The sequence below is a fragment of the Hemicordylus capensis genome, chromosome 2 (assembly GCF_027244095.1).
Source record: "Hemicordylus capensis ecotype Gifberg chromosome 2, rHemCap1.1.pri, whole genome shotgun sequence".
In the NCBI taxonomy this organism is placed as follows: Eukaryota; Metazoa; Chordata; class Lepidosauria; order Squamata; family Cordylidae; genus Hemicordylus; species Hemicordylus capensis.
In genome coordinates, this window is record NC_069658.1 from 225,514,587 (window position 1) to 225,539,830 (window position 25,244).

Genomic DNA, 25,244 nt, shown 5'->3' on the forward strand with positions numbered 1-25,244 from the left:
GCACGACATGCACGGATGAGCTCTAAAAACAAAGAAGGCTTGTTGCTGATTCCCAGTCTGTGGGTGGTTCAGCAACATCTAGAGTACAACTCCCAACATCACCAGACACAAATTGTAGCTGGGGGTGATGGGAGTTGTAGTCCTGCAACATCCGGAGGACTGCACAGGTTGGGAACCCCCTGCTTTAGAGGCAGCCTGATTCACTTTGGAGCCTTAACTGTAACCCAGAGTGGAAACAGGAAGAGAAGATAGGACTTTCCCACCTGACCAAAAGTGACCAGCTTCTGTTTATTAAGTTTTCAGGTCTCTTACCCTGAATGTTCAAATACAAATTAGTATCACAGTAATTCATTAATTGATCAATCATTTAGAAGGCAGAATGGTGATCAACTCAAACATTCAAGCGTCAGTTCACAGGCATAGTTATTGCATGCCCCCAAATCCGTTAGGGGTCAGAAATCTACAGTCCTCCCTTGGAGGTGAAGATCTGGATTGCAAGTGGCTTAATTCTGGCACCATTCTTTGTAAAGACATCCCTCTCTCGTCAGAGGGCCCAGGCATCTTGCCTCTAGCCCCTCCTTCCCCCTTGCAATGAAAAAGCATCAGCCAAGGATTCAAGTTGTCCACAAAGTGCAGTGACTCCCCAGAAGGGTCCCCAGGTCCTTCCTTGCGGGGAGGGGGTCAGGGAGTGTTAACCCAGGAGGCTCCTTGTAGTGTCTCCAGAGGTGGGGAGATGGAGGTGTCAGACGAAGAGGCCCCCTTGAGAGGAGAGAGGAAGGAAGGAAGACCTCAGAGTGAGACCCACAGGAAGCATCTTGCTCTGCAATACAGCCCCTACTCCCTCATCCAAATTGCACTGATGATGAGGGTTCCTAGCCTCCAGCTTACCTGTGACCTCCACACTCGCTCCAGTAATGTACTGGCTCTCATTAGAGGCCAGGAAAGCACAAACATCAGCAACATCTGGGGAGAGAAAGAGTTAGTCTCTGCTCTCTGCCATCTCATCTCCGCCCCGCCCCCCACCCAAGAGTCAAACAATCTTCCCTGGCCAAAAAAAACAACCCACCACCAAAACTCAAGATATATGCTGCTCTTCTCCAAGGTACTGTCACCTAGAGAATGCAGGTATCCCACAGGAACATAAGAAGCTATCTTATACCAAATCTGAGCTCAGTACTGACAGCAGCTCTCCTGTAAAGGGACCATCTCACAGCGCTCACATTAGTCACCCAACCAAATGCAAGCCAAGGCAGACTCTGCTTAGCAAAGCAGCCAATTAATGCTTGATACTGCAAGATGAGTCCCCCCACCACCACACTCTCACAGCTTCAGTGTCACCCCACAGCTCAAGTTAGTTTTTTTTTTTTAATCAGCAAGGCCCTTACTCCTGCCTTCCCTCCCTGAGGCTCCCGTGCTGTGTAGATATCTGACCTTCGGGTTCTCCGAGCCTCCCCAGGGGTACCATGGATGCAAACTGGAAAAGGAGCAAGAGAAAGTCCATGTGAGGTGGTGGGGTCACCAGAAGGGGGAAAAAAAACTCACCCCCCAAAAAAGACAGCCAAAGCAGAAAAGACACAGACCTTGTCTAGCACTTTCTGGGGCACTTTGTCCGTCATGGGGGAGCGGATGAATCCTGGCAGGACCGTGTTGCAACGGATGTTGTACCTGCAGTGCAGCAAGCGAGAGAGTCAGTGAGCGTGGGGGCAGACAGGAGACATACATGTTTGGACCTTTCTGCCTCCAACAGTGTCTTTTTAAAAACAATTATTTTACATTTTATATCCCGCTCTTCCTCCAAGGAGCCCAGAGCGGTGTACTACATACTTAAGTTTCTCCTCACAACAACCCTGTGAAGTAGGTTAAGCTGAGAGAGAAGTGACTGGCCCAGAGTCACCCAGCAAGTATCATGGCTGTATGGGAATTTGAACTCAGGTCTTCCCGGTCCTAGTCCAGCACTCTAACCACTACACCACACTGGCTGGTGTAAAAACAAAACAAAACCACAAAAAGTGTCCTTGCATGGCCATTTGCAGCTGCGTAACAAGCCAGAATCCAACAGAGTAGGCTGCCTGTCCGTGTTAGTGCATCTCCATGTTGAGAAAATGTTTCCTTTCCTGCAGCAGGAGAGGCAGGCTGTTGGCAATTATGGTATGGCCGCATCTACTAGCTTGGACAAATTCAGAGAGGACAGATCTATCAACGGCTACTAGTCTGGTGGCACAATGCCTCTAAATACTAGTTGCAACTGCAGGAGAGAGAGTGTGCCCTCCCCTCTTGTCTGTGGGTGTCTCAAGAGGCATGTGGTGGGCCACAGTGTGAAACAGGGTGCCGGGCCTGATCCAGCAGGGCTGTTCTTATGGAGTACCGTGTACAGTTTTGGTCACCACATCTCAAAAAGGGCATTGTAGAACTGGGAAAGGTGCAGAAGAGGGCAACCAAGATGGTCAGGGGCCTAGAGCACCTTCCTTATGAGGCAAGGCTACAACACCTGGGGCTTTTTAGTTTAGAAAAAAGACAACTGCGGGGAGACATGATAGAGGTCTATAAAATCATGTATGGTGTGGAGAGAGCGGAGGGAGAGAAGTTCTTCTCCTTCTCTCACAATATGAGAACCAGGGGTTATTCCATGAAACTGATGGCCAGGAAGTTTAGGGCTGACCATAGGAAGTACTTTTTCACACAATGCACAATCAAGCTATGGAATTATCTGCCACAAGATATGGTGATTACCGGCTTCGATGGCTTGAAAAGTCATCACAACAATCCTTCAAGGTAGGCCCATATTATTATTCGCTTTATTGGAGGCTGTGCCTGGGAGTGGCTTGCCTAAGGCCACCTAGAACCAGGGATTTCCCAAGCTGCAGCTCAGTCGCTTAGCTGTGAGGCCACGCCAACCCTCACAAAGCAGTGCATATGGGATGTAACCCCACAAGCTCTCCCCCACCCCACCCATCATAGGGCTTACCTGGCCAGTTCCTTGGCCACCGTCTTGGAGAGAGCCTCCACCCCAGCCTTGGAAGCAGCATAATTCACCTGTCCCAGGTTCCCCACCTGGCCAGGGAAGAAGAGAAGCTGGTGTGGGAGAGGCAGAGCAGCAGCTCAGAGAGCTCCAAGACCTGGCTGGTGGTTGGGGTGGAAAGAGGAGAGGCTACAATGGGCAAAGCTGCCAGGAGACAACGGGCAGGTGACAGGGAGGGAGGTGTTGGGGGTGGTCACTGCACCTTCCCCACAATGCTGCCCACGTTGATGATGGAGCCCCCGGAGGCCCCGCATGCCACCAGCGCCCGCGCCACGGCCTGCGTCACCAGGAACGTCCCCTGCAAAGAAGGAGAGGAGATTAAGGAGCTGCCTGGGGAGGAAGCTGGTCTTAGAGGAAAGGTAAAGTTGTACAGTTGAATCGATTTTGACTTCTAGTGCCCACAGAGCCCTGTGGAGTTTTTTTGGTAGAATACAGGAGGGGTTTCCCATTGCCATCTCCTCAATTCCCTGCTGCGCCACTTAAAGTAGCTAGTCTTACAGTAGCGAGCATGAATTGCCCCCTTTGCTAAGCAGGGTCCACCTTGGTCTGGATGTGAAAGAGTGACTACATGTGAGCACTGTAAGATATTCCTCTAAGGCAATGTGGCTGTAGCTCAGTGATAGAGCATCTGCTTTGCACACAGAAGGTGTCGGGTTCAAGCCCTGGCAGCATCTCCAGGTAGGCCAGGGAGAGACCCCTGCCAGAAAACTTGGAGAGCTGCTGCCAGTCAGTGTAGATCATACTGAGCTAGAAGTACCAAGGGTCTGACTCAGCATAAGTTGGTTTCCTATGTTCCTACAACTGGAGGAGGTGGAGAAGGGCAAGTGGAACTCTCCCCAAGCCTGGTACCTTCAGGTTCACTCTGAGAACAGCATCAAACGCCTCCTCTGTCTGCTTGAGTAGGAATTCATCCATTGTGATCCCGGCACAATTGACGCAGACATTGGCAGGGCGGGAAAAGCGATCCTGGGGGAGGGAAGGAAAGAGAAGCGTCAGGTCTGCCTCCCCTCTAAGACCTCCACATACTGAACTTGACCGGTAGCAGGAAGATTCAGGAATGAGCTCAGAGTTGCTATTGAAACAGCAGCAGGAATGCTGCATTTTTGCCGACTTGTACAAAGAGGTCACTTCGAGTCAACTGATTGATTAAAACAATTTTATCAGCTAGAAAGGCCTCCCTATTAATTGGTTAGCAGATTTTAGATTGTTTTAATTCAAGTACTGATAAGCCTGCAGATGGCAAAAGCCATCTTGAAAGAAGTATACCTCCTTTGAGAAGCAGTAATGCTTCTCCCTAGATGGGACTCTGACACCATGGGCATGCTTCATTTTAGAAGAAAAAAATGAGTGTTTTCCCTTCCCTTTGAAATGATTGTTGATTCACATGCAACTTTGTAATTGTTTAATCTATCAGCTTCTCAGCTCACTCGCTCTCTCTCTCACACACACACACTTAATGAACCAAGATCTCTTTGATCAGGCCACAGACCCACTCTGAGCTATTGCAAGCTGGTCTCATATTTGACTATTTCAGAAAGAGCAGGTTATGCGAACACTGAAGAACACCTTCCATCTTCATAGTTGAACATCTGGGTTCCATTTTGGTTCATCAGTACTTTTAACTCTCTGGTTCAGATATTAACTTTAAGAAGTGCTGCAACACACACAACTAAGATAACTTGTACTACACAAGATGGAAATCACATTGGGATTTTGTAGCAGAGAGCAAAGACCATTCCCATAATTCTCTTCACTTAACCATATATACTCTTTGTGATGTTGATCATTTTAATAGCGAATTTATTTCATTTCATTTATATACTGCCCATCCAAAAATGGCTCAGGGTGGTTCACAACAAAAACACATTTAGAATATTAACATAAAATATTATTAAAACAGTTTGAAACTAATATAAACCTCATTTAAAACCATTTAAATATTATTAAAGGCCAAGATGAAAAGGTGGGTCTTTATGGCTCTCTTGAAGGCCTCCAGGGATGAGAAATCTCTTATACTCACAAGGAATACATTCCACAAATTAGGGGCAGCTACTGAGAAGTCTTGATCCCAAGTTACCACCAGATGAACTGGTGGCACCCAAAAATGGACCTCTCAACCTCGCAGACGATATTCCAGAAAACAGTGACAGTTAAATGCAGAGAGGGAAGTTCTTTATTACTAAAAATCTATTTCAAGTAGAGAAGTTTTTCTTCTGTCATTGCATGAATGATGAGATCTCATTGTATGTGTCAAGGTAAAAAATAAAAGTTTTTTTTTTAAAGTGGTACAGTAACCAGTTCAAACATTTTAACTGGTTTAGATACATTTAATGCAGAATCATAGCACATTCTCTCATTTAAAAAGTAACTGTACCGTGAAGGCAACTGTAGCTATTTAACTTAAACAACTGTTTTAAAGTATTTATTTTGGGAGTTTTTTCTGGACAGCAGAAGCCCAAAAGGTTAGATGTGACGGGCACAATAATACCTGGCAAAGAGCTTTCACAGGCCTGTCACACAGTGGTACACAGCTCCTAGTTGGGGAAAACAAAACCGGCCCTTGAAGACCCCTTCCATAGCCCAGAAACTAGCATGCACTTCACACACACACACATACAGAGGGAGCACTAATGCTTGCTAAGCACCACCTGGATATGGGTCATGAGGTCACTGACGCTCTTGGCACATCCGACATCGACAGGCAGGGCCCCGTGGTCCCCTGCCTGGAGCTCCTTCAGCGTCTTGGCCGCCCCTGCTTCATCGCAGTCTGCTATGGCCACCAGTGCTCCTTCCCGGGCCAGACGGATGCAGATGGCACGCCCAATGCCGCTGCCACCCCCTGCAGAAGACACCCCAAGACCAGACTCCATGAGGAAGGGGAGGAAAGAGGATCCCCTTGCTCTCTTCCCCAGGACATGTTTCAACCAAAGCTCCCTTTGCTCTTCCTGTGTTCAACAGCAGCACAACAGGCAGACGCCCAGCAGATCAAGTCAGCAGCTCCACACCAGCAAAAGTCACACCTGCTGGCCGGCCTGCCTGCCTGCCATGCATTTGTGAAATACTCAAAACACTCGGGCAGAAAATACAGCCAACAAAACCTCGGGGTGGGGGGCAGAAATCCAACAGCTGAACGTTCCACCCAGTTGCTCCATCGCCATGCTTGGTGAAAGCGCCACCTGTTGAATCACTGCCTCTTAGAGAGTTGTAGAGGTCAAGGGAGGCCTGCGGGGTGGGGGATGAGGCAGCCTCTGCCTCTGCCTCCCTCCCAGCCAGGATTCCCCCTCCCCACTCCAGTGCCTGGCCTTTCACATACTTGGGGCTCCCCAGCAGCCGGCAGGGAGCACCCCCCCCACACACGGGGTCTTCCGCACCCTCAGCCCATTGCTCCGCGGCTCCCCACCTCCAAGCACCTGTGACTAGCGCTAAAGCCCCCTGCAGTCTCAGAGGGCCAGCCATGATTTTGTGGGGCAAAACACAGGAACAGACGAGTAGAGTTGAGGAAGCCCCTCCCCCGGAAGCTCAGAGCACGAGACAATAGACACCCGGCAGGACAAGGCAGGCCCCTCTGGGCTCTCCTCTCTATGGCCCTGGGCTCCATACACAGTCAGTGTGGCTGGCTTCGAGGAAAATTAGGACTCCAGAGTTCTCTGGGGTCCCTCCCAAGCTCTTCCAAATTTAACAGGCATGCCACGTGTGTGGCTTCTTCCAGCAAGGCAAAACTGGAACCTCTTGAATTTCTGCCGGTCACCGAGCTGGGCAGTCTTATAGGGATCTTCCTCCTTAGGTGAATCTGAAGGCTGAGATTGAGAAATGGAGAGAGCGGGAGATGCCGCTCCACTAGGCTGCCTTGCAGGGCGTCTGGATTCGGAGTGCTTTCTTTGAGCAATCTGCTGCCAAGGGACACACACACAGAGAGAGAGTATCAGGGTCGTGTTTGGGCATCTTGGTGGGGAGGAGAGGAACACAGAGATGTGCTGGGAAGCAACCGGGCTGCCCAGGCATCTCCTGCACGGGGTGAGGGAAGGGGTTTAAACCCACCTCTCCCCTCTCCACCGCAGTGTGTCTGGACTTGTTTGTAGCCTGGTGGCACTCCAGCCTGCCAACAAGGATCGATCAAGGCTTTTGCAGGCATCCCTGCTCCCTGCCAACAAGGATCTAGGCTTTTGAAGCCTGAGAGGCAGAAATTCAACAGGTGCTGCATAAACACTGCCCTGCTCAGTAAAGCAGCACCTCTCAACCCACGTTTGTCAGGCTACCAGAGAAACAGACACAATGACGCAGCTGGGGCCATCGCAAGCACTGAACTGACCACAGGGGCTTCAATGTTCAAAAGAGCAGGGGCACCCTTTGCAGCTGGGTTGGTTTACTCTGGAGTATCCATTCCCACCATCCTGCCCAGGTCTTCACTTGGGTTGAATCCTTTTCTTCCACAAGTCTGGACTGATCATGAATTAGCTGGAGTGCACGCCAAGAGATAAGCACATTCACTGAGAGTTGGCCAGCCAAATTATCCCAGATGTTGGGGAAAAGGTGGCCCCAACAGGTAGGGTAGTCTAGCGGTGTTCAGAGCCAGGACACTTGGGTTCTTGTTTTGGAGTCCTGCACCCCCTGCTGTACGGCACAGGAACAACAAACTGGACTTTTCAGCATGGAATTCTTTATTTTTTTAATTACAGACACACCCATTACAATCATTGCCCCAGAGAATGTCCCTTGACCCTACAAAAATGCAAAAACAAGAAAATACGAAATGTGTACACAGAAACTCTCCCCAGAGTATAAACCAGAATCCCTAGCAACCTCCAGCAGTGGAAACCCCCTCCTAAGGAAAAGCGTGGTCTGGACAGGGAGTGGCACTACATACAGCAGCAAAAGTGCACACGCGCAGAGTTCTCATCTCTGGTGCCCTTTGGCTATTTTCGGGGGTGGGGGGAGGACAGAGGAAGAGGGGGGCTTCACCATTGCCCTCTGGAGCTCACGACACTTGCGGTCTGCGTTGGAGGGTTCTAGAGCACCCCCATGTTTGGATACCAGCAACTAAATCCATTCGTCCCCAAACACCAACCCACATCCCATCACCCTCACCCACTGCGCCCTGAATCCTGATTTCCACCCACCTACACCAACATTCACCTGGGCTGCTGCTTCTATTTTGTGGTCCCTTGTAAATTCTTTTCTTCTATCCCCTACAGTAACCTGGGGGTCAGGATAAATAAGAAAGGAAGCTCCCACCCCCCAACCACACGCAAGAGGGCTCGGGTGGGCTCTCACCCTCCACATGACCCCAAGATGAAGCCCCAGTCCCACCATCTCCACCTTGAGCCAAGGAGTCAGCCCTTTGGAGACCTAAGAGAGTGCTCTGCACAGCACCTCCTGGTCAGTAACTGGGGCAGAGGTCTGAATTCTCAGGGCAAAGGCAGGTTAGGGGAGCAGAGGTGGGGCTGGGTAGTGGGGCTCTTGGGTTCTACTCTCTGCTTGTCAGCAGGCCAAAGCCAAGGGAGGCAGGAGCCACGAATGCCTGTGTTCTCTCCTGGGAAGGAATGGTTGCGGCTATCCCCTTTACTTCCCAAACCATCATAGTCCTCCTGCCCTACTCGTACTGGGCGATGAAGACCATCATAGCCACACCAGCCACGAGGCCCAGCACCTCAAGCAGGGACTGGACGGGCCCTGAATCCCGCAGGAGCTCCGGGATCACTGAGACGGTGGCCACGTAGATGAAGCCTCCGGCGGTGAAGGGGAGGATCCAGGCGGTGGCCGCCTCTCCCACACCCTCGGCCAACAGGGAGCAAACTGTGCCTGCCAGCGCCCCCAGGGCTGTCACCAGCTGCAGCTTCATTGCCTGGGATGGGGACAAAGAAAGGCAGAATCAGACATGGTGGGCACCAGCTGCGATTTCTTGCTGGAAGGCAACAGGACACACTCCCATTGTTTGTCCCCAGAATTTTGTATTCAGGTGTAGACTGCCTCTGTCCCTGGAAGCTCCATTCTAAGTGATTGCACCTATCAGCCACAGAGAGATCAGTCCACTATGAGTTTGTCTAAAAGAACATAAGAGGTGCCTTGTCGGGTAAGAACAGTCCTGCTGGACCAGGCCCAAAGCTTATCTAACCCAGCATCCTGATTCCCACAGTGGCCCATCAGCTGTCTCTGGAAAGCTCACAACCAGGAGATGAAGGCATGCTCCCTCTCCTGCAAGTGGGAGTCAGAGGCATCCTTCCTTTGAGCCTGGAGATAGCCTATAGCCATCATGACTAGTCGCCACTGAGCCATGTTCTCCATGGTCTCAAACTGTGGCCCCCCAGCTGTTGTGGGCCTACAACTCCCATCATTCCCAGGATCAATGGCCAGTAGTCAGGGATGATGGGAGTTGTGGGCCAGCATCTGCAGGAGGGCTGCTGTTTCAAACCCCTGCTCTATGCATGGTTTCAATTTTTCCTTGGCTCAAACCTACTGACGAGCCAACCGTAGTCTCATGTCTACTGAAGCCAGCCTGGGACAAGAAGCTTCTGCAGGCGGCTTATGTGCTACAGCAATGGTTCCCAACTTGGGTTCCTCCAGGTGTTGCTGAACTACAACTCCCATCATCGCCAGCTACAATTTATTGTGGCTGGGGACGCTGGGCATTATAGTTCAGCAACATCTGGAGGAACCCAGGTTGGGAACCACTGTGCTACAGGAAGGACTTCCAAGCAGGCGAGAGAAGAGGCTGATCTGGTCGAGAGACTGAGCCAGACAAATGGGAGGAGCGGGATTCTCCGCTGCTGCTGACACCCCAACAAGGGGCTCCACTGCTCTGCCCTCTGGTGCAAGTCTCCCCTGGGTGCAGGGCTCAGCCTGACACAGCAGAAGCCACATGCTCCTTGGACCCCAGCTCGCCATGCAATGAGCCTGCATCAGGAGGAGTCCACTCTGGGGGCACTGCGCAATCATTCAGCTCTGAATTCACTGGAGTCCATGTACTTCTTCTGCATTCAAGCCAGTGTGGTGAGGAGCTGGTCTTGCGTTGGCGAGCATCAGAGCCCAATTACCTAAGCAGGGTCTGCCTTGGTTTGCATTCAGATGGGTGACTACATGTGAGCATCCTCTATAATAAAGAGCTAAAGTGTCCGCCCATGTCCCTGCCCGTGTCTTTCTTGGCCGTTCTGGGCATGCGCAGAGCGCATGCCCAGAACACCCGAGAAAGATACGGCCGCAGGAACACGGGCGGCCATGTTGGCTCCCGGACCAGGAGCAGGAGAAGCGGGGACCGGGAAGGGCAGAGGCGGCGGCCGCGGAACTGGACCGGCCGCGGGGAGAGTAAGGGAGGCCTGAGTTGGCGGGGGGCCTGAGTTGGCGGGGGGCCTGGCCCGGGCGGGGAGGCCGGCGGCGGCCCTGGATGGCGCCGGCCCCGGCCGAGGCAGGCGGTGGGCCCGGGCGGGAGGAGGCGGCGGTTGAGGGCAGAGACTAGCGCCCGTTAAATTAACGGGCTGGAAAATACTTGTTGTTAGATATTCCCCTTAGGGGGTATACCCCACTCCCCGTAAGGGGAATAGTTCAATGGAAGAGCATCTGCTTTCATGCAGGTGGTCCTAGGTTCACTCCCTGGCAACATCTCCAGGTAGAGCTGGGAAAGCGGTCATGGGAAAAGGGGACGGGTTTGTGTGTGGATTGGTAACAGGAAACAGGATTGAGGGACAGGAAATAGAGGGTAGGTATAAAAGGACAGTTCTCTAAATGCAGGGAAGTAACAACAGCTCCAAATTCTCAAAACTGCTTTGAGAATTTTGTTGCAGAGCAGTATATAAATATGCATGGTGGTAGTAGTAGTAACAAGTGGGGTCCCCCAAGGACCTGACTGGAACCAGTGCTCTTTAATGTATTGATAAATGATCTAGAAGTTGGGGTAACCAGTGAAGTGGCTATATTTGCAGATGACACTAAACTCTTCAGGGCAGGGTTTCTTAACCTTGGGCCCCCAGATGATGTTGGACTACAACTCCCATCACCCTCAGCCACAAAGGCCATGTCTGGGGATGATGGGAGTTGTAGTCCAACAACATCTGGGGGCCCAAGGTTAAGAAACCCTGCTTTAGGGTAATGAAATCCAAAACAGACTGAGTGACTCCAAAAGGGTCTCTCCAAACTGGGGGAGTGGACAACAAACTGGCAAATGCAGTTCAATGTTAGCAAGTGTAAAGTGATGCCTATTGGGGCAAAAAAACCCAACTTCACATATACAGTGATGGGGTCTGAGCTGTCAGTGACTGACCAGGAGAGTGGTGTTGAGGTTGAGGTGGACAGCTTGTTGAAAGTGTTGACAACGTGCGGCAGCTGTGAAAAAGGCCAATTCCATGACTGGAAGCACTAGGAAGGGGACTGAAAGTAAAAGTGCTACTATCATCATGCTCTTATACAAATCCATGGTGCAACCACATTTGGAGTACTGTGTACTGTACTGGTCACCATACCTCAGAAAGGACAGTATAGAACTGGAGAAGGTGCAGAAGAGGGCAACCAAGATGAGCAGAGGCCTGGAGCACCTTTCTTACAAGGCAAGGCTACAACACCTGGGGCTTTTTAGTTTAGAAAAAAAGACAACATGAGAGGGGTCCATAAAATTATGCATGGCGTGGAGAGAATGCCCCCCCCAATTGCATAACACTAGAATCAGGAGTCCTCCCATTAAACTGATTGCCACAAACTTTAGGACTGACAAAAGGAAGTACTTTTTTTTCCACACAAAGCATAATTAACCTATGGAATTATCTGCCACAAGATGTAGTGACCACCACCAGCCTGGGTGGCTTTAAGAAGGGCTTAGATAGATTCATGGAGGACAGGCCTCTCAAAGGCTACTACCAGTAGTATGATGGCTATAGGCCACCTCCAGCCTCAGAGGCAGGATGCCTCCAAATACCAGTTGCAGGGGAGCAACAGCAGGAGAGAGGGCATGCCCTCACCCCTTGCCTGTGGGCTTCTTGGAGATCTCTGGTGGGCCACTGTGAGAAACAGGATGCTGGACTAGATGGGCCTTGGGCCTGATCCAGCAGGGCTGTTCTTATGTAAAGACTCCTGCCTGAAACCTTGGAAGAGCTACTGCCAGTCAGGGAGACAGTCCTGAGATAGATGGACCAAGGATATAAGACACCTTCCTACGCTGCCATGTTCCTATACCTGGCCATGCAGCTTGGTCTGTTGGACATCCAAAGATCAGAGGGCAGAGTGATAGAGCTTTGGAAGTGGCTACGGCAGGGGTTCCACACCTTGGCTCCCCACACCCAATTGTTGCTGGACTGTAACGGCAAAGGCCATTGTTGCTGTGGATGATGGGAGTTGTAGTCCAACAACATCTGAGGACTCAAGGTTGAAAACCCCTGGACTAAGGGATCAAACGCTCTAAAGTTGGAAAGCTAATGACCTGCCAGTCATGGGCTATTGGGTTTGGGAAGAGTTCTTGAGCCTCTCTGTAACCTGACTACCACCTAGGTTGGAATGGCCGTGTGCAGGTGCCGAGGGGCTAGAGCCAGGGACACGTCTGTGTGGCACTGTGTCGGATGGGGCCGCATCTGCTTTGCATGCAGAAAGTTCGGGTTTCAATTCCTGGCAGCTTTTCCCAGGAGGGCTGGGAGGGGCCCCTGCCTGAAAGCTTGGAGAGCTGCTGCTAGTCAGTGACAGCAGTGAGCTAGATAGACCAAGGGTCTGACTCAGCAGGAGGCAACTTTCTATGTTTCTTTGGGATGGGGAGCAGGAAATAACAGGGGAATTATACCATCTTTCTTTTGGAAATTATACTGTTGTAATTGTCATCTGTGTGTACTGCTTGAAACATTTAATAACACTCCGCCCCTCCAAAAAAAACAACCACCACCAACCAGTATGGTTATATAGGAAGCTGCCTTATACGGAGTCAGACCACTGGTCCATCTAGCTCAGTCTTGTCTGCTCTGACTGGCAGCAGCTCTCCCGGGTTTCAGGCAGGCGTTTCTCCCAGTCCTACCTGGAGAAGCTGCCAGGGATTGAACCTGGGACCTTCTGAAGCATTCAAAGCAGATGCTCTGCCACTGAGCTTCAGTCGCATCCCCTAAGGTATCTGACAGCAGACAGCGCTCACAATTAGTCACCTATTCAAATGGGAACCAGGGCAGACCCTGCTTAGCTTGGACAGCCATTCATGCTCACTACTGTGAGACCAACTCTCCTCCTCAAATGTTGGGCTACGACTAGGGAGACTCATGATGCCCCCTGGGCTAGTTACTGCCTTTCATGCTAACCTACTTCATAGAGGAGTTGTGAGGATAAAAGTCGTGGCAGGAACCTTCTAGTCATCCTTGGGCTTTTTGGAAGAAGGGTGGGATAAAAAGGTGACATGCCCCAGGGCTTCAGGCGGGGCTGGGTACCCAGATAAACAAAGCCCCCCCCCCCCCCCCCGAGGAAGACCAGCCCCCTTCGTTACCTTCCTCTTGCTGCAGCCGGATTGCACGAGGATTGCAAAGTCGCCCACCTCGTGGGGGACTTCGTGCAGCAGCACAGTCAGGGTGGTGACGGCCCCCACAGTGCTGCCCGCCAAGAACGAGGCCCCCAGTGCCAAGCCGTCCGTGAAGTTGTGGGCAAAGTCAGCGGCCAGGTTTAGGTACCCTGCGACACGCATGGCTGTGGGAGGAGGGATGGAGAAGAGAAGCTGAGTTGGGGGCCTGAGCAGTGTTCCCTGTAACATAGAATCCCAGCTGTTGTGGACTACAACTCCCAGCATCCCCAGTCAAAGACCACTGCAGCTTAGGATTTCAGCTGAAGTGTATTTAGAAACTCCGAGTTGTAGTCAACAGCAGCTGGGATTCTCTGTTAAGGGGTACATTGGGCCTGAGCCCCTCCAACTAATGGGTCCAAGAGGTGGCCCCAACAACCCAACTGCCTCCGGAGCCCTGGTCCAGAGGCCCACCAACTTACCAGACTCTGGCGTCTTCTCCTTCCTCTTGGGGGCAGCTTTCTCCGAGGACCTTTGGGTGGGCTCTTTCTCTTCCTCATCGTCACTGCACTTGGCTTTGGCAGCTGCAGGGACTGCTGAGGGAGCGAGGAGAGGGAGGGGGAGGGACAGAAGAGAGCACTCAAATGGAACCAGATTGCTGGCCACTGGTCCTCCGCCCCCAAGGAGGGTTGTCCACTCCTCAGACCCACCACAGATACAAGCCAGGCCAGAACTACACATCCGACAGAGTCCCAAGGAGGCTTCCTTATGGTCTCCAAAACTGTCTCTTTCTTTTAAAGGAGAAAAGCAAGATGCTAGTCCTTAGTGCTATAAGAGAAGAGTCCTAACTGTGGAGGAAGTGTTGGCTGGGAGGAAGCGGTTATCCTGCTCCACCAATATTGAATGCCCCCTCCCAAATTCCATTTGCCTCTGGGGTGCCACCACCGTTTCCCTCCACAAAGGCAGCCTCCTTCCCACATCCCCACAAAATTCCATACTGGCTAATGGGACTAGAAAACTGCATCTCGATTTGGGAAATGGATTTTGATCTCAGAACCTGGGGTCTTCTGGCTGCAGATTCCGAGGAGCTAGAGCACAGAGTTCTTGAGATGCTCTCTGCCTACATCCTGCACAACTCCCACTTCCCCCACTGTGGCACAGAGAACTTGGAGAAAGAACCAGGTCGGTTCTGTCAAGGACCCATGCCCCACCCACCGTGACTGTGCCCATGTCCATGGCCTCCTTTGACGTGTCGGACAAACTTCTCGACCACCAGGAATGCCACAATGCCACCGAGAACCCAGAGGCCGACTGACATCATATGCTGGTGCTCAGGACCTGGACCAGGCAAGGAGCAGGGGAGAAGGAGAGAGAGAGAGCATGTATCAGAGCTGGCAAGGCAATTGGGTCACAGCCTTGCTCCCCAGCCTCCTGCCCACCAAGCCCCCTCTCACAATTGGGACTGGAATAAAACCACTCCTTGGGCCTCCATCCCTGGCCCCTCAAAACATCCATGCCTACCAGGGTAGGCAACCTTCTCTCTCCAGCTGCTGTTGAACTATAATGCTCATCACGCCAAGCCACAATTCATTGGCATTGCAATTCAACAGCAGCAGGAGAGCAAAGGTTGCCTGCCCCTGCCCTACCTCCTGGTTGAGTCTCTCCAGCCTCTCTCGTGCGATGGACCGCTGGCTGGGGGCCTTGGGGTCCCGCCCCCACCATAACCCTACAGGGCCATGCACCATGCTCCCACCTGTCAGTCACCGTCCAGGATGCACCTCCAGGCGCGCAATGCGTGTCTTTCCCGGCCCAGCTCCTCTCCCATCTTTAGGACCCTGGCCCAGTGCCCTCTGTACTCCCTCTCTCTATGGCCCAGCCAGTCTTCCTGTTCCCCAGGCAACCCCCTGCCTCAATGGGAGCCTCTCCCTACCCCCACCACCCCCGCCAGCCAACTATTCCAGAATCAGCGTGGTGAAGATGCCATCACTGGAGTTCTCCCACTGGGAAGACCTGGGTCCAAATCCCTTGGACAGCACAAAGCCAGGCCTCATATTTGGGGAGGGGTGGGGTCTGCTCTCTGCAGCCGAGCAGCGCTCTGCGGGCACAAGGGAGAAATCCTGCTGCTTACCTCAAGCCTTGGAAGCTCAGCCTGCCAGCAGAAGTGCACCCCTGCCTGCTCCCCATGCACCTGTGGGCCTCCCTGCCACTTTGCCATGAAGCTCATGGGGAAGCTTCCTTCGGGCAAACCTGTCTCTGGATAAGCCAACCTCACAGATTTGTTTTGAAAACAGAAAGCAGGGAGGGAGCCATACTTGAAACCTTGGAGAAGCTGCTGCCAGTCAGTGTAGACAATACTGAGCTAGATGGGCCAAGGGTCTGACTCAGTAGAAGGCAGTCTCCTAGGCTCTCATTGCCCTAAGCGCTTTGGAGGAAGAGGACAAAAACTGACCCGTGCGCCTTACCCTGGTGAGAGTGTCCATGGCCAGCCGGCTTCCCGTGGGAATGCACGTGTCCGGCTCCATCTGCGTGATGGGAGTGAGGCTCTGAGGGAGAGAAGGGGAGGGAGCAATGGGTGAGGTGTGGCAGGGAAGCCTTTCCCCCTCCAGCGAGCCAGCCCCAAACCGGCAACAGGGTGGGGTGCCACTTACCCAGCGCATGAGGAATGAGGTGCAGGAAGGCATCCCCCAGGAGGCCCCCCGAGGCAAAGCTGAGCAGCAGTTTGAGCAGGGCCTGGTGCTGGGAGGTGTTCGACTCCACGGGAATCAGGAAGAGGATGAAGTAGGGGGCAGCGCTGATAAGGAGCGTGGCCCCGATGGCCTGTGGGCAAGGCGCAGAGGGTGGGGTGAGGAGTGACACCAGCAGCAGCTGCTCCCCCATAGGCAAAGGCTGGGGGCCTTTTCACAGACCCCAAATAGACCCAGGCAAGACCCAGACAAGTGTTCTGTGGATCTAGGAGCCAGTCCAACAATTTAGGAGCTGGACAATGGACACTTGACTGAATTACCAGACTTATATAGTGGAGCGGGGAGGTTATACAGGCTTCTCTTTATCCCCTTTACAGGCAATTTAAAACAGAAACAGGGCTGCTTGGGACAAGTGAGATTTGATTAAGGATCTCTGAATATCCTAGTCTAGGGGCCACGGCTCCCTGGTGCCTGGGATTTGTCAAACCCTGAACCCGGGTCAGCTTGACTCACCTCTCCTTCTCTAGCCAGGACATGGAAGTCAGCCCTCCTCAGCCTGAGTTCTGCACCTATCAAAGCAGCAAGTCACCTCACCAACCGAGGAGGAAGATGCAAAACGGTCTCCTCCCAAGTCGGCTCCTGAATCTGGCTAGTTCAGGATGGTGTTCCCTGGCAGGCAGTGGCGCTCTGGGGTCGGACAGAGAGGGGCCCCTTTCCCAGCCTGACCTGGAGTTGCTGCCAGACTGAAGCTGGGACCTTCTGCGCCACCCCAGAGCTACAGCACCCTCCCCTGACAGATGTCAAGTCACAGACCAAGGGCCCCACTCCGTGGGAGAGCACCTGCTTTGCAGGCAGAAGGCCCCAGGTTCATCTCCAGTTCAATTCTCAGGAAGAAAGGTTGGAAATGGGGCCTCTCTTTGCCTGGGACCATGGAGGACTATCTGGGGAGCACTTGCTTGGCAGGCAGAAGGTCCCAGCCAACATCTCCAGCTCAAGAAGGGCATCAGGTCTGGGAAAGGGGGGCCTCTACTTCTTGCCCTAGACCAGTATTCTCTCTAACAGGGATTCCCAGATGTTGTTGACTACAACTCACATAATCCCCGAGCAAAGGGTATTGCAGCTGGGGATTCTGGGAGTTGTAGTCAACGACATCTGGGAATCCCTGTTAGAGGGAACACTGCCCAGGACCCTGGGCAGCTGCTGCCCACACTGGGCTTGATGGGCCCTTGATTCAGTGCCCCAAATAAGTCCTATTGCAAAGGACTGCTCGGTGATCAAACGTGGACGGGAAACAGCAACACCTTCATCACTGTTTAACACTTGCCCGGTCGGAAACCAGCATAGATCTAAGGATGGAGAGCTGGTCTTTATTTTTATTTATTTATTTTTGCATTTTTATACCGCCTTTCGTTAAAAAGATAGCCCCAAGCCGGTTGTGGTCTTGTGGTACTGAACATGAATTGTCTCCTTTGCTAAACAGGGTTCACCTTGGTTTGCATTTGGATGAGTCCCTCTCCTCCCAACTTTCATAAGAGCTTTTGGAATGATGTACTCACAGAAAAATTACAAACTGATCTTAACAATAATACACTTTGTTAGGCACCACATAACAAATTGTTCTCTGGGCAGCTCACAAAAATCTTATAACACTTCTCTTCTCCCCCACCCCACAAATTATTATTGTTGTTTTTTGACAAGCTTTAATTTTTCAACACTCAACATAAATCTCTCAGGCAGGATGTTTGCAAGTGTGTTGTATTGTTGATGTACTAATATTTGTTATTTACATACTGTATTTGTAAAGAACAAAAACACACCTTTAATAAATATGATTATATGTTAAATAAAAGGAGATCCCAACTTCAGTTCCTGGCAGAATCTCCAGGTAGGGCTGGGAGAGACTCCTGCCTGGAAACCTTGGAGAAGCCACTGCCAATCAGTGTAGACCAGGCCTGCCCAACTTCGGCCCTCCTGCAGATATTGGCCTACAACTCCCATAATCCCTGGCTGTTGGCCACTGTAGTTGGGGATTATGGGAGTTGTAGTCCAAACAACTGGGGGGGGGGCAAGGTTGAGCAGGCCTGGTGTAGACAATACTGAGTTAGATGGACCAAGGGTCTGATTCTGTATGAGGCAGCAGCTTCCTATGTTATTTTAACATGCCTTCTGGAAAGAAACTGATTTCCTCAACTTTGGGGAAAACATGGAATGTTTTCTGACAGACAGATGTGGCTGATGCACAAGAAAGAGGCCATGCATAGACTGAGCAGACTCTCCCTTTGCATCGCTTTGGAAAGGAATTGCAGAGGTAACACAACAGTGACTTGATGCCTTGCTCTCTCTCACACAATGCCCCATAAGAACTTAAGAACAGCCCTGCTGGATCGGGCCCAAGGAAGCCCATCTAGTCCAGCATCCTGTTTCACACAGTGGCTCACCAAATGCTGCTGGAAGCCTACAGGCAGGAGTTGAGGGCACGATGCCCTCTCTCCTGCTGTTATTCCCCTGCAACTGGTAGGTGTCTCCCCTGCAAATAGGTGTCTCCAAAAACACCTAGTTTATGGAGCCAAGAAAGAACCCAACTCACGGGAAAGTTTCTTGTACAAAGCCCAGTGAAATGAATGGGGCTTTGTATGAGATTTTGGATGGTGCCCACTGACAGCCCCACATAGAGCCAGAATCCCATACTCAGGCACTCACGTATGACCACAGCTGCACGGGCTCCAGTTTCTCTCTTCTCAGGGACACCTTCTCATGCGTGTGTAAAGATTTGGCCTGGTTGGGACCACTGGCATGGTCCTGGTGCGAATGGCCATGAAGACCTTGGTGGGAATCCTCATGGAAATGGGAGTGGCTGTGCCCGTGATGTGGATCCTCATGCCCGTGACTGTGCCCATGATGCAAATCTTCGTGCCCGTGGTGGAAGTCATGGTGAGCATGGCTGTGTTCATGATGATGGTCCTCATGAGCGTGACCATGGCCATGCCAAATATGCTCATGTGTGTGGCCGTGGTCAGCGTGGCTGTGGCCGTGGTGCAAGTCCTCATGAGAATGTCCATGGCCGTGAAAACCTTGTGAGGAAACCATCCACATCTGCATCATACAGACCATCAAAATGATGAGCACATCACGGAGTCTGGCTCTGCACAGCCGCCTGCCGGCAGTCATTGTAGTTGCTGTCAGGGAAAAGGAGCATCAGTAGGCTACAACGCAGGTGTGGCTGCTCTAGTCAGCCCTCCTCGCTGTGTCTATGGCCATGGAGAAACCCTTTTTATACATCTCACCAGTAATGGGTGAGCCGCACTGGACTGCACTAACGTTCTCCTCCACTCCATGCTCTCCAGAAGCCCTTTACCCCCCTTTTTATCAGGCTACCCCTATTCCTTTACAGCAGTCATGGACTACCTTCAGATTTGCATTGCTTAGTTTTTACTAAGATGTTTAAAATTTATGAAGCCAGAATTGTATATTTACAATTTCTCAGCCACTGAGGCACAGTTCAGCAGTACAGTCCCTCTTTGCATGCAGAAGGTGTCCCAGGCTCAATCCCTGGTAGCAGCATCTCCAGGCAGGGCTAGGAAAGACTCTTCCCTGCCTGAGACCCAGCAGAGCTGCTGCTAGTTGTTGTACTGTAGACAAAGCTGAGTCAGATGGGCCAGGGGTCGGACTCATACAAGGCAGCTTCCTGTGTTCTGAATTACGTGATCTGCATTAAGCGATCCTGAAAATCCAAGCCTTGCTCAAGAACCTCAGAGGCACTTTGAAGGATCAGACCAAGGTCTGTCCAATCCAGCAATCTTTGCAACCAGCAGGAACTACCATAGTTGGCCAGGAGGCCAGGAGGCCAGGAGTTGGCCAGGAGGCCAGGAGGCCAGGAGTTGGCCAGGAGGCCAACTGGAGAGCCACCATCTACCTTTTTAGCCGCCTCTCCCAGACACAACCCTTCTGTGCTACCCCATGTCTAGGATCCTTCCCACTTTAGAAGAACTTCTCTAACTAGAAACACCGCCCCCCCATATTTCTCCACACCACCGCAGTGGTCTGCTGCTGCTTGCACAGAAGTTGTGATATGCAATGCAGAGTTTACCAGTGTTAAGCAGTTTGGGGAACCTGCCTGCCCCTTTCACAGGTACAACAAGGCTGAGTAATCAAGAGTGATTCGAGATCAGGAGCAAAATGATGACTGCTCACTACAAAAAAGGAAAGCTGACCTCTCAAGGAATATATTGGATCCTGAACCATCGGATGGATTGGGCGGTTTAAAGGTGAAGTGTGCCATCAAGTCGATTTTGACTCCTGGCATCCACAGAGCCCTGTGGTTTTCTTGGTAGAATACAGGAGGTGTCTACCATTGCCTCCTCCCATGCAGTATGAGGTGATGCCTTTCATCATCTTCCTATATTGCTGCTGCCCGATATATGTCTGGGAAACATACCAGTGGGGATTTGAACCAGCAACCTTCTGCTTGTTAGTCAAGCATTTCCCTGCTGCACCACTTATAGAAAATAAATAAATACATAAATAAATAAAGCCTGAATTTTTTCCCCTGTAGCAAACTTCTGCACACTGGGAACAGTGATTAACACCAGCTTAGAACACAGGTTTCACACTGGCTGTGCTGGTCCCATTTTGCAGGGGGCAGGGTACCCAGGATTTGGTGGGGGGGGGACTCTCCCCCGGGGGAGAGAAGCGGTCTGGAAGCATTGCAAACCTGTGCATTTTATGCCGCCGCCGCCTCCACCATCTGCCTGCTGCAACCCTGCCACCAGGAACCATGCCTCTATAACTCACAGCTTGCCCATACCTCCTGGGGCATAGAGAAAGGAGAAAGGTCTGAAAAGCCGACCCCTTCTGCCTCTTAAATACTATTACTTTACTCGCTGTGGGAAATCCCTATTGAAAATTCTTCCTTCCTCTTCCATTGAGGGGCTCTTCCTCCCTTCTACTCTCTCCCTGCATTTCTATGACCCTCCCCTCCGCTTCTGGGGGCCCCCAGGAGACCTTTCTATCCCCCGACTCCCGTTCTTTAAGCCCCAGGTACCCACTTCCTCCGTTCTGCTCCAGCATCAGAATTCTCACCCACTTCTCCTGGATCCGTTAGCCCGGCTGAAATCTGACGTGGCATCCAAGCTCCACCCACCAGCCCCAAAACTCGCGGGAACTCCCCCTTTTATTCCAGTCGAAAACCCTACCCCTTTGACACTCCCCTTGCCCTTCTCCGAAATGGTGCTGGTGAAGGTTCATGCCCTGAACAGTTATGGTTGCCACCATGACAACCTTCGAGACAGGAAGAAAAAGCAGCGGCTGGGTGGCTGCCCTTAAAAAAGATGGCAGTCTCCGGACCCCTCCATGTAAATGCCCGATTCGGCCATATTTTTTAAGGGCAACGGGTGTCCTTTCAAGGCTACATTCTTTTTGTCGCGGACGAACCAAACCCCACAAAAGCGTCTGTGACCCCACAGCTCCTCCTTCGGGTTTCCTGCGGGGAAATAACCCCACCCTGTCCCGTCCGAGACGCGGCGGCCGCGGTGCATGGCGGGCAACGGCCTCCGCCGTTGCTGACCCGGTGCATTGTGGGAGGCTGGCCAACCCAGGCTGGCAGAGGAGACCGTGCGCGGGGCATGGTGGGTAGTGGTCGCGCGTCCGCCTATCCCTGGCCTTTCTGGGCACGCGCGGGGCATGCTGGTAGTCTGGCCAAGGCCCGAGTGGGGGAGCAAGCGGAGGGCCGCGGTGCATGCTGGGTAAGGAGCCAGAGCGGCGGGCGGGGGGAGCCCAGGTGCCGTCGAGAGGCCCAGGCCCTGCCCGAGCGCGGTGCATTGTGGGGGGGGCACAGGCAGGCCCGAGGCGGCGGTGGTGGGCGGGCGGCCCTCCGCCGTCGTCGCCGCTGCTGCTGCTGCTTTCGCGGGCCCGGGCTCCAGAGCCCTGCGGGGCTGAGGCCTGGAGCACGCCCACCATCCCCGCTCCTCTTCGTCCAGCTTCTTCTCTCGACGCAGCGCAGCCATGGGAGACTCAGGACGGGCAGGAGCCGGTAAAGTGGGGTGGGGGGCCCGAGAGAAAGGGGAGCTGCCCCCACGAGACCTGTGGGGGAGGGGCGAGAGAGGCGCCTATTTGTGGGCTGGGATCGGGGCCTCATGGCCGCTCGTGGGCAGAGGGGCAGGTTCCCCTCGCCTGTCAGAAAGTTGCTCTTCTTGTTTTGATCCCTGACAGGCCTCCCGGGCCTTTGCAAGCAGCTGGATGACAGGCAGCAACCCAGTCGGTAGAGCGTCCCTCTCCCTCCCCACCTGCTTCCTGCTCCACTAGGAAGGGTGGCTGTAGTGGCCCATGCTGCCACGCTTGGCTTCTCCTGCAGCTGCTCAAAAGGTACCATAAGCTGTACTAGGCAAGCAGAGGAGGTAGCCAAGGCTGCTGTTCGGGTTGTTGTCATCTTCTCAGGATGGGGGGTCCTGAGAGTGCTATGGAAAGCATTGATTTCCCAAAGGAGGAGTCATGTTGTGTCAAAACCAATCTAGGGTTCTGGAAGGCTACAAGACTGTGACAGAACACCTTTTGTGGGCTGGAAGAGTGTAATGTCTTCTCTTTTGAACCTGCTTCCCTGATTGATTTGGGCAGCGATAGAGATTTGCATATGCAGCAAGGACTGTTGTGCATCAAAACACCATGTGAAGGTGCCTTATGCTTTCTCACAAGGGTTCCCAACCTTGGGTCTCCAGATGTTGCTGAACCACAACTGCCGTTACCCCCCAGCCACAAATCTAGCAACCTCTGAAGACTGAAGATTGGGAATCCTAGCTTTGTCAGTTGTTGATGCCTGCCTGTTTCCCTCTGTGTGTCTGTAGGGGCTTAGGTGGATGAGGGGCTTTCCTGGCTCTGCTCACTAAGATGCTTATGGAGAGGAGATCTGGTCTTGTGATAGCAAGCATGACTTGTCCCCATAGCTAAGCAGGGTCTGCCCTGGTTGCATCTGAATGGGAGACTTGATGTGTGAGAACTGCAAGATATTCCCCTCAGAGGATGAAGCCACTCTGAGAAGAGCAGAAGGTTTCAAGTTCCTTCCCTGGCTTCTCCAAGATAGGGCTGAGAGAGATTCCTGCCTGCAACCTTGGAGAAGCCGCTGCCAGTCTGTGAAGACACTACTGAGCTAGATAGACCAATGGTCTGACTCAGTATATGGCTGTTTCCTATGTTCCTATTCTTTTAACTGCAGGTGTCGGGGATTGTGTCCCAGACACAAAGGTGTCTGGGACTTTCTGTATGCAGAGCACGTGCCCTGTCACTCAGCTGGGTGCAGCCACCCTGTCAGCTGGAATTGTGGGTCAAAGTGCTGTTGCCATATCCAGATTTTGAAAGGAAATGGAAAGAAAAAGAAAAAGAACCACATACACTATTTTTAGGAACTACAAGTGTTGGAAGAATGCTGTGGTCTGGGTTATCTTCTGAAATGAGGATATGTTCTCTTCAGCACATTATTGTATTCTGTTCAGTTGGACTTCTGAGTTTACAAGATGACTGGTGTATGATAGTCAAGAAAAGGGAACATGGGAAGCGCCTTATACTGAGTCAGGCCATTGAATCTGGGGCTGGGGGCAGTGATGGGTTGGATGTGGGCTTACAAACTTAGATTGAATCCAGGCAAGACGGAGGTACTGTTGGTCAGTAGGAGAGCCAATTTGGATGAAGCGATACTGCTGGTTCTGGATGGAGTTGCACTCCCCTTGAAAGAGCAAGTGCACAACTTGGGACTCAGCTCTGCTCTTGGATGCTCAGATGGAGACATTGGCCAGGGGTGCCTTTGCACGGCTTCGGCTTGTGCACCAACTTTGTCCCTTTCTCAAGAAGGCAGATCTGGCCACTGTTATCCACATCTTAGTCACATCACGGCTGGATTACTGTAATGCACTCTACTTGGGGCTGCCCTTGAAGAATATTTGGAAACTGCAGCTGGTGCAAAATGTGGCAGCTAGGATGTTATCCAGAGCTGCCCACTGGGATCATATTATCCACATTTTGAAAGAGCGACATTGGCTGCCAATCTGTTTCCATACCCCATTCAAGGTGCTGGTTTTGACCTTTAAAGCCCTAAATGGTTTGGGCCCTGGATACCTGAGGGACTGCCTTCTTTCAAGGGTTTTTGCCCACTCAACAAGGTCATGGGGCGGGGCCTTCGCCGTATGCCAACAATGAAGGAGGATTGCCTGTCATATGTGCGGGACAGGGCCTTCTCACTCATTGCCCCCAGACTTTGAATGCTCTCCCGGTGGGCCTCTGCTCCCCACTCTCCATCACAATTTTTAGAAAGCAAGTGGAATCTTGGCTTTTTACCGAGGCTTTTAAATGAGTGTTTTGTTTGCTGCTTTGTATCTTATGGTTACATTGTACATGTTTTAAAAACTTTTAATAAGATTTGTATTTTTATATTCCATTTTAATTCTTATTGTGTAGTTTTTATGGTTTAATATTGTTTTAAATGTTTTGTAAATGGCCTTTAGATTATTTTAATGGAAGGTGGTATAACTGGTATGAAAACTATTTCATCTGTCAACTGAGGATGAAAACTATTTTGAATTTTTTTCATTGAAAAGCAGTATAATAATAATAATAATGATATCTGGCCAGTGAAAGCTGAATTTGTGGTAACAAGCAAGAATTATCCTCCTTGTTAAACAGGGCCTTCCTTGCTTTGGGTTTGGATGGGAGACTTAGGGCAGAAGTTCCTTACCTGTGGTCCTCCAGATGCTGCTGAATTATAGCTGCTATCATCTATCTATCTATCTATCTATCTATCTATCTATCTATCTACCATTCCAAGCTACAGTTCATTGTGGCTGCGTACGATGGGAGTTGAAATTCAGCAACATCTGGAGAACCACAGGTTGGGAACCTCTGCCTTAAGGACTGGGGCCAAAGCTCAGTGACAGAGCATCTTGTGTGTCCTGCATACAAAGTCCCAGGTTTGGTCCTCGGCACCATCTCCAGGTAGAGCTGGGAAAGACACCTGCCTATAATCTTGGAGAGTCACTGCCAGTCAGTGTAGACATTGTTGAGCTAGATCAGGGATTCTCAAACTTGAGTCCTCAGGTGTTATTGGACTTCAACTCCC

General features: G+C 51.7%; 3 protein-coding genes across 15 annotated transcripts in view; 1 reads left to right on the forward strand and 2 right to left on the reverse strand.

Annotated features, from left to right (window-relative positions):
* Positions 1-255: 255 nt before the first annotated feature.
* On the reverse strand, positions 256-6,553 carry HSD17B8 (hydroxysteroid 17-beta dehydrogenase 8). 2 transcript variants are annotated; one of them, XR_008317889.1, is made up of 9 exons: positions 6,430-6,553; positions 5,668-5,858; positions 3,869-3,985; positions 3,222-3,317; positions 2,966-3,051; positions 1,581-1,665; positions 1,386-1,474; positions 889-963; positions 256-759 (listed from the first exon to the last, which is right to left on the reverse strand). XR_008317889.1 is itself a non-coding variant. In XM_053303533.1 (9 exons), exons 1-9 carry the CDS (start codon positions 6,473-6,475, stop codon positions 743-745), a joined length of 756 nt encoding a protein of 251 aa, XP_053159508.1. In that variant the 5' UTR covers positions 6,476-6,553; the 3' UTR covers positions 256-742. The 2 variants fall into 2 exon arrangements, 1 of the variants encoding a protein (XP_053159508.1); XM_053303533.1 differs by having other exon boundaries at positions 1,432-1,474.
* Positions 6,554-7,659: 1,106 nt separating this feature from the next.
* On the reverse strand, positions 7,660-21,720 carry SLC39A7 (solute carrier family 39 member 7). 5 transcript variants are annotated; one of them, XM_053292663.1, is made up of 9 exons: positions 21,193-21,259; positions 20,359-20,569; positions 18,848-19,323; positions 16,112-16,280; positions 15,926-16,006; positions 14,679-14,801; positions 13,946-14,059; positions 13,455-13,651; positions 7,660-8,861 (listed from the first exon to the last, which is right to left on the reverse strand). In XM_053292663.1, the coding sequence occupies exons 2-9, from the start codon at positions 20,387-20,389 to the stop codon at positions 8,610-8,612; spliced, it is 1,443 nt and encodes a 480-aa protein (XP_053148638.1). In that variant the 5' UTR covers positions 20,390-20,569; positions 21,193-21,259; the 3' UTR covers positions 7,660-8,609. The 5 variants fall into 5 exon arrangements, with proteins under 5 accessions (XP_053148638.1, XP_053148636.1, XP_053148634.1 ...); XM_053292661.1 differs by lacking the exons at positions 20,359-20,569; positions 21,193-21,259 and adding an exon at positions 21,340-21,720 and having other exon boundaries at positions 13,946-14,056; XM_053292659.1 differs by lacking the exons at positions 20,359-20,569; positions 21,193-21,259 and adding an exon at positions 21,340-21,720.
* The window catches only part of RXRB (retinoid X receptor beta), a 29,415-nt gene continuing 25,572 nt past the window's right edge, over positions 21,402-25,244 (forward strand). For 4 of the 8 annotated variants that reach the window (XM_053292651.1, XM_053292652.1, XM_053292653.1 and 1 more), the window contains exon 1: positions 21,402-21,771. In XM_053292651.1, coding sequence (XP_053148626.1) covers positions 21,405-21,771 — 367 coding nt within the window. In that variant the 5' untranslated portion in view covers positions 21,402-21,404. The other 4 variants (XM_053292656.1, XM_053292658.1, XM_053292657.1 and 1 more) reach the window with 3 other exon arrangements.

What these genes read in the sequence shown, in the direction of transcription:
- HSD17B8 (XM_053303533.1), bottom strand. Translation starts at nt 6,475, where the DNA reads ATGGCTGGCCCTCTGAGACTGCAGGGGGCTTTAGCGCTAGTCACAG. An exon ending in ACCTCATGACCCATATCCAG is followed by an intron (nt 3,986 to 5,667) that starts GTGGTGCTTAGC and finishes TCCCTCCCCCAG; the next exon opens with GATCGCTTTTCCCGCCCTGC. An exon ending in CCCAGAAAGTGCTAGACAAG is followed by an intron (nt 1,475 to 1,580) that starts GTCTGTGTCTTT and finishes CTCCTTTTCCAG; the next exon opens with TTTGCATCCATGGTACCCCT.
- SLC39A7 (XM_053292659.1), bottom strand. Translation starts at nt 21,418, where the DNA reads ATGGTGGCAACCATAACTGTTCAGGGCATGAACCTTCACCAGCACCAT. An exon ending in TGGACATGGGCACAGTCACG is followed by an intron (nt 14,060 to 14,678) that starts GTGGGTGGGGCA and finishes TCGCTCCCTCAG; the next exon opens with CAGTCCCTGCAGCTGCCAAA. An exon ending in CCGGCTGCAGCAAGAGGAAG is followed by an intron (nt 8,862 to 13,454) that starts GTAACGAAGGGG and finishes TCCCCATCCCAG; the next exon opens with GCAATGAAGCTGCAGCTGGT.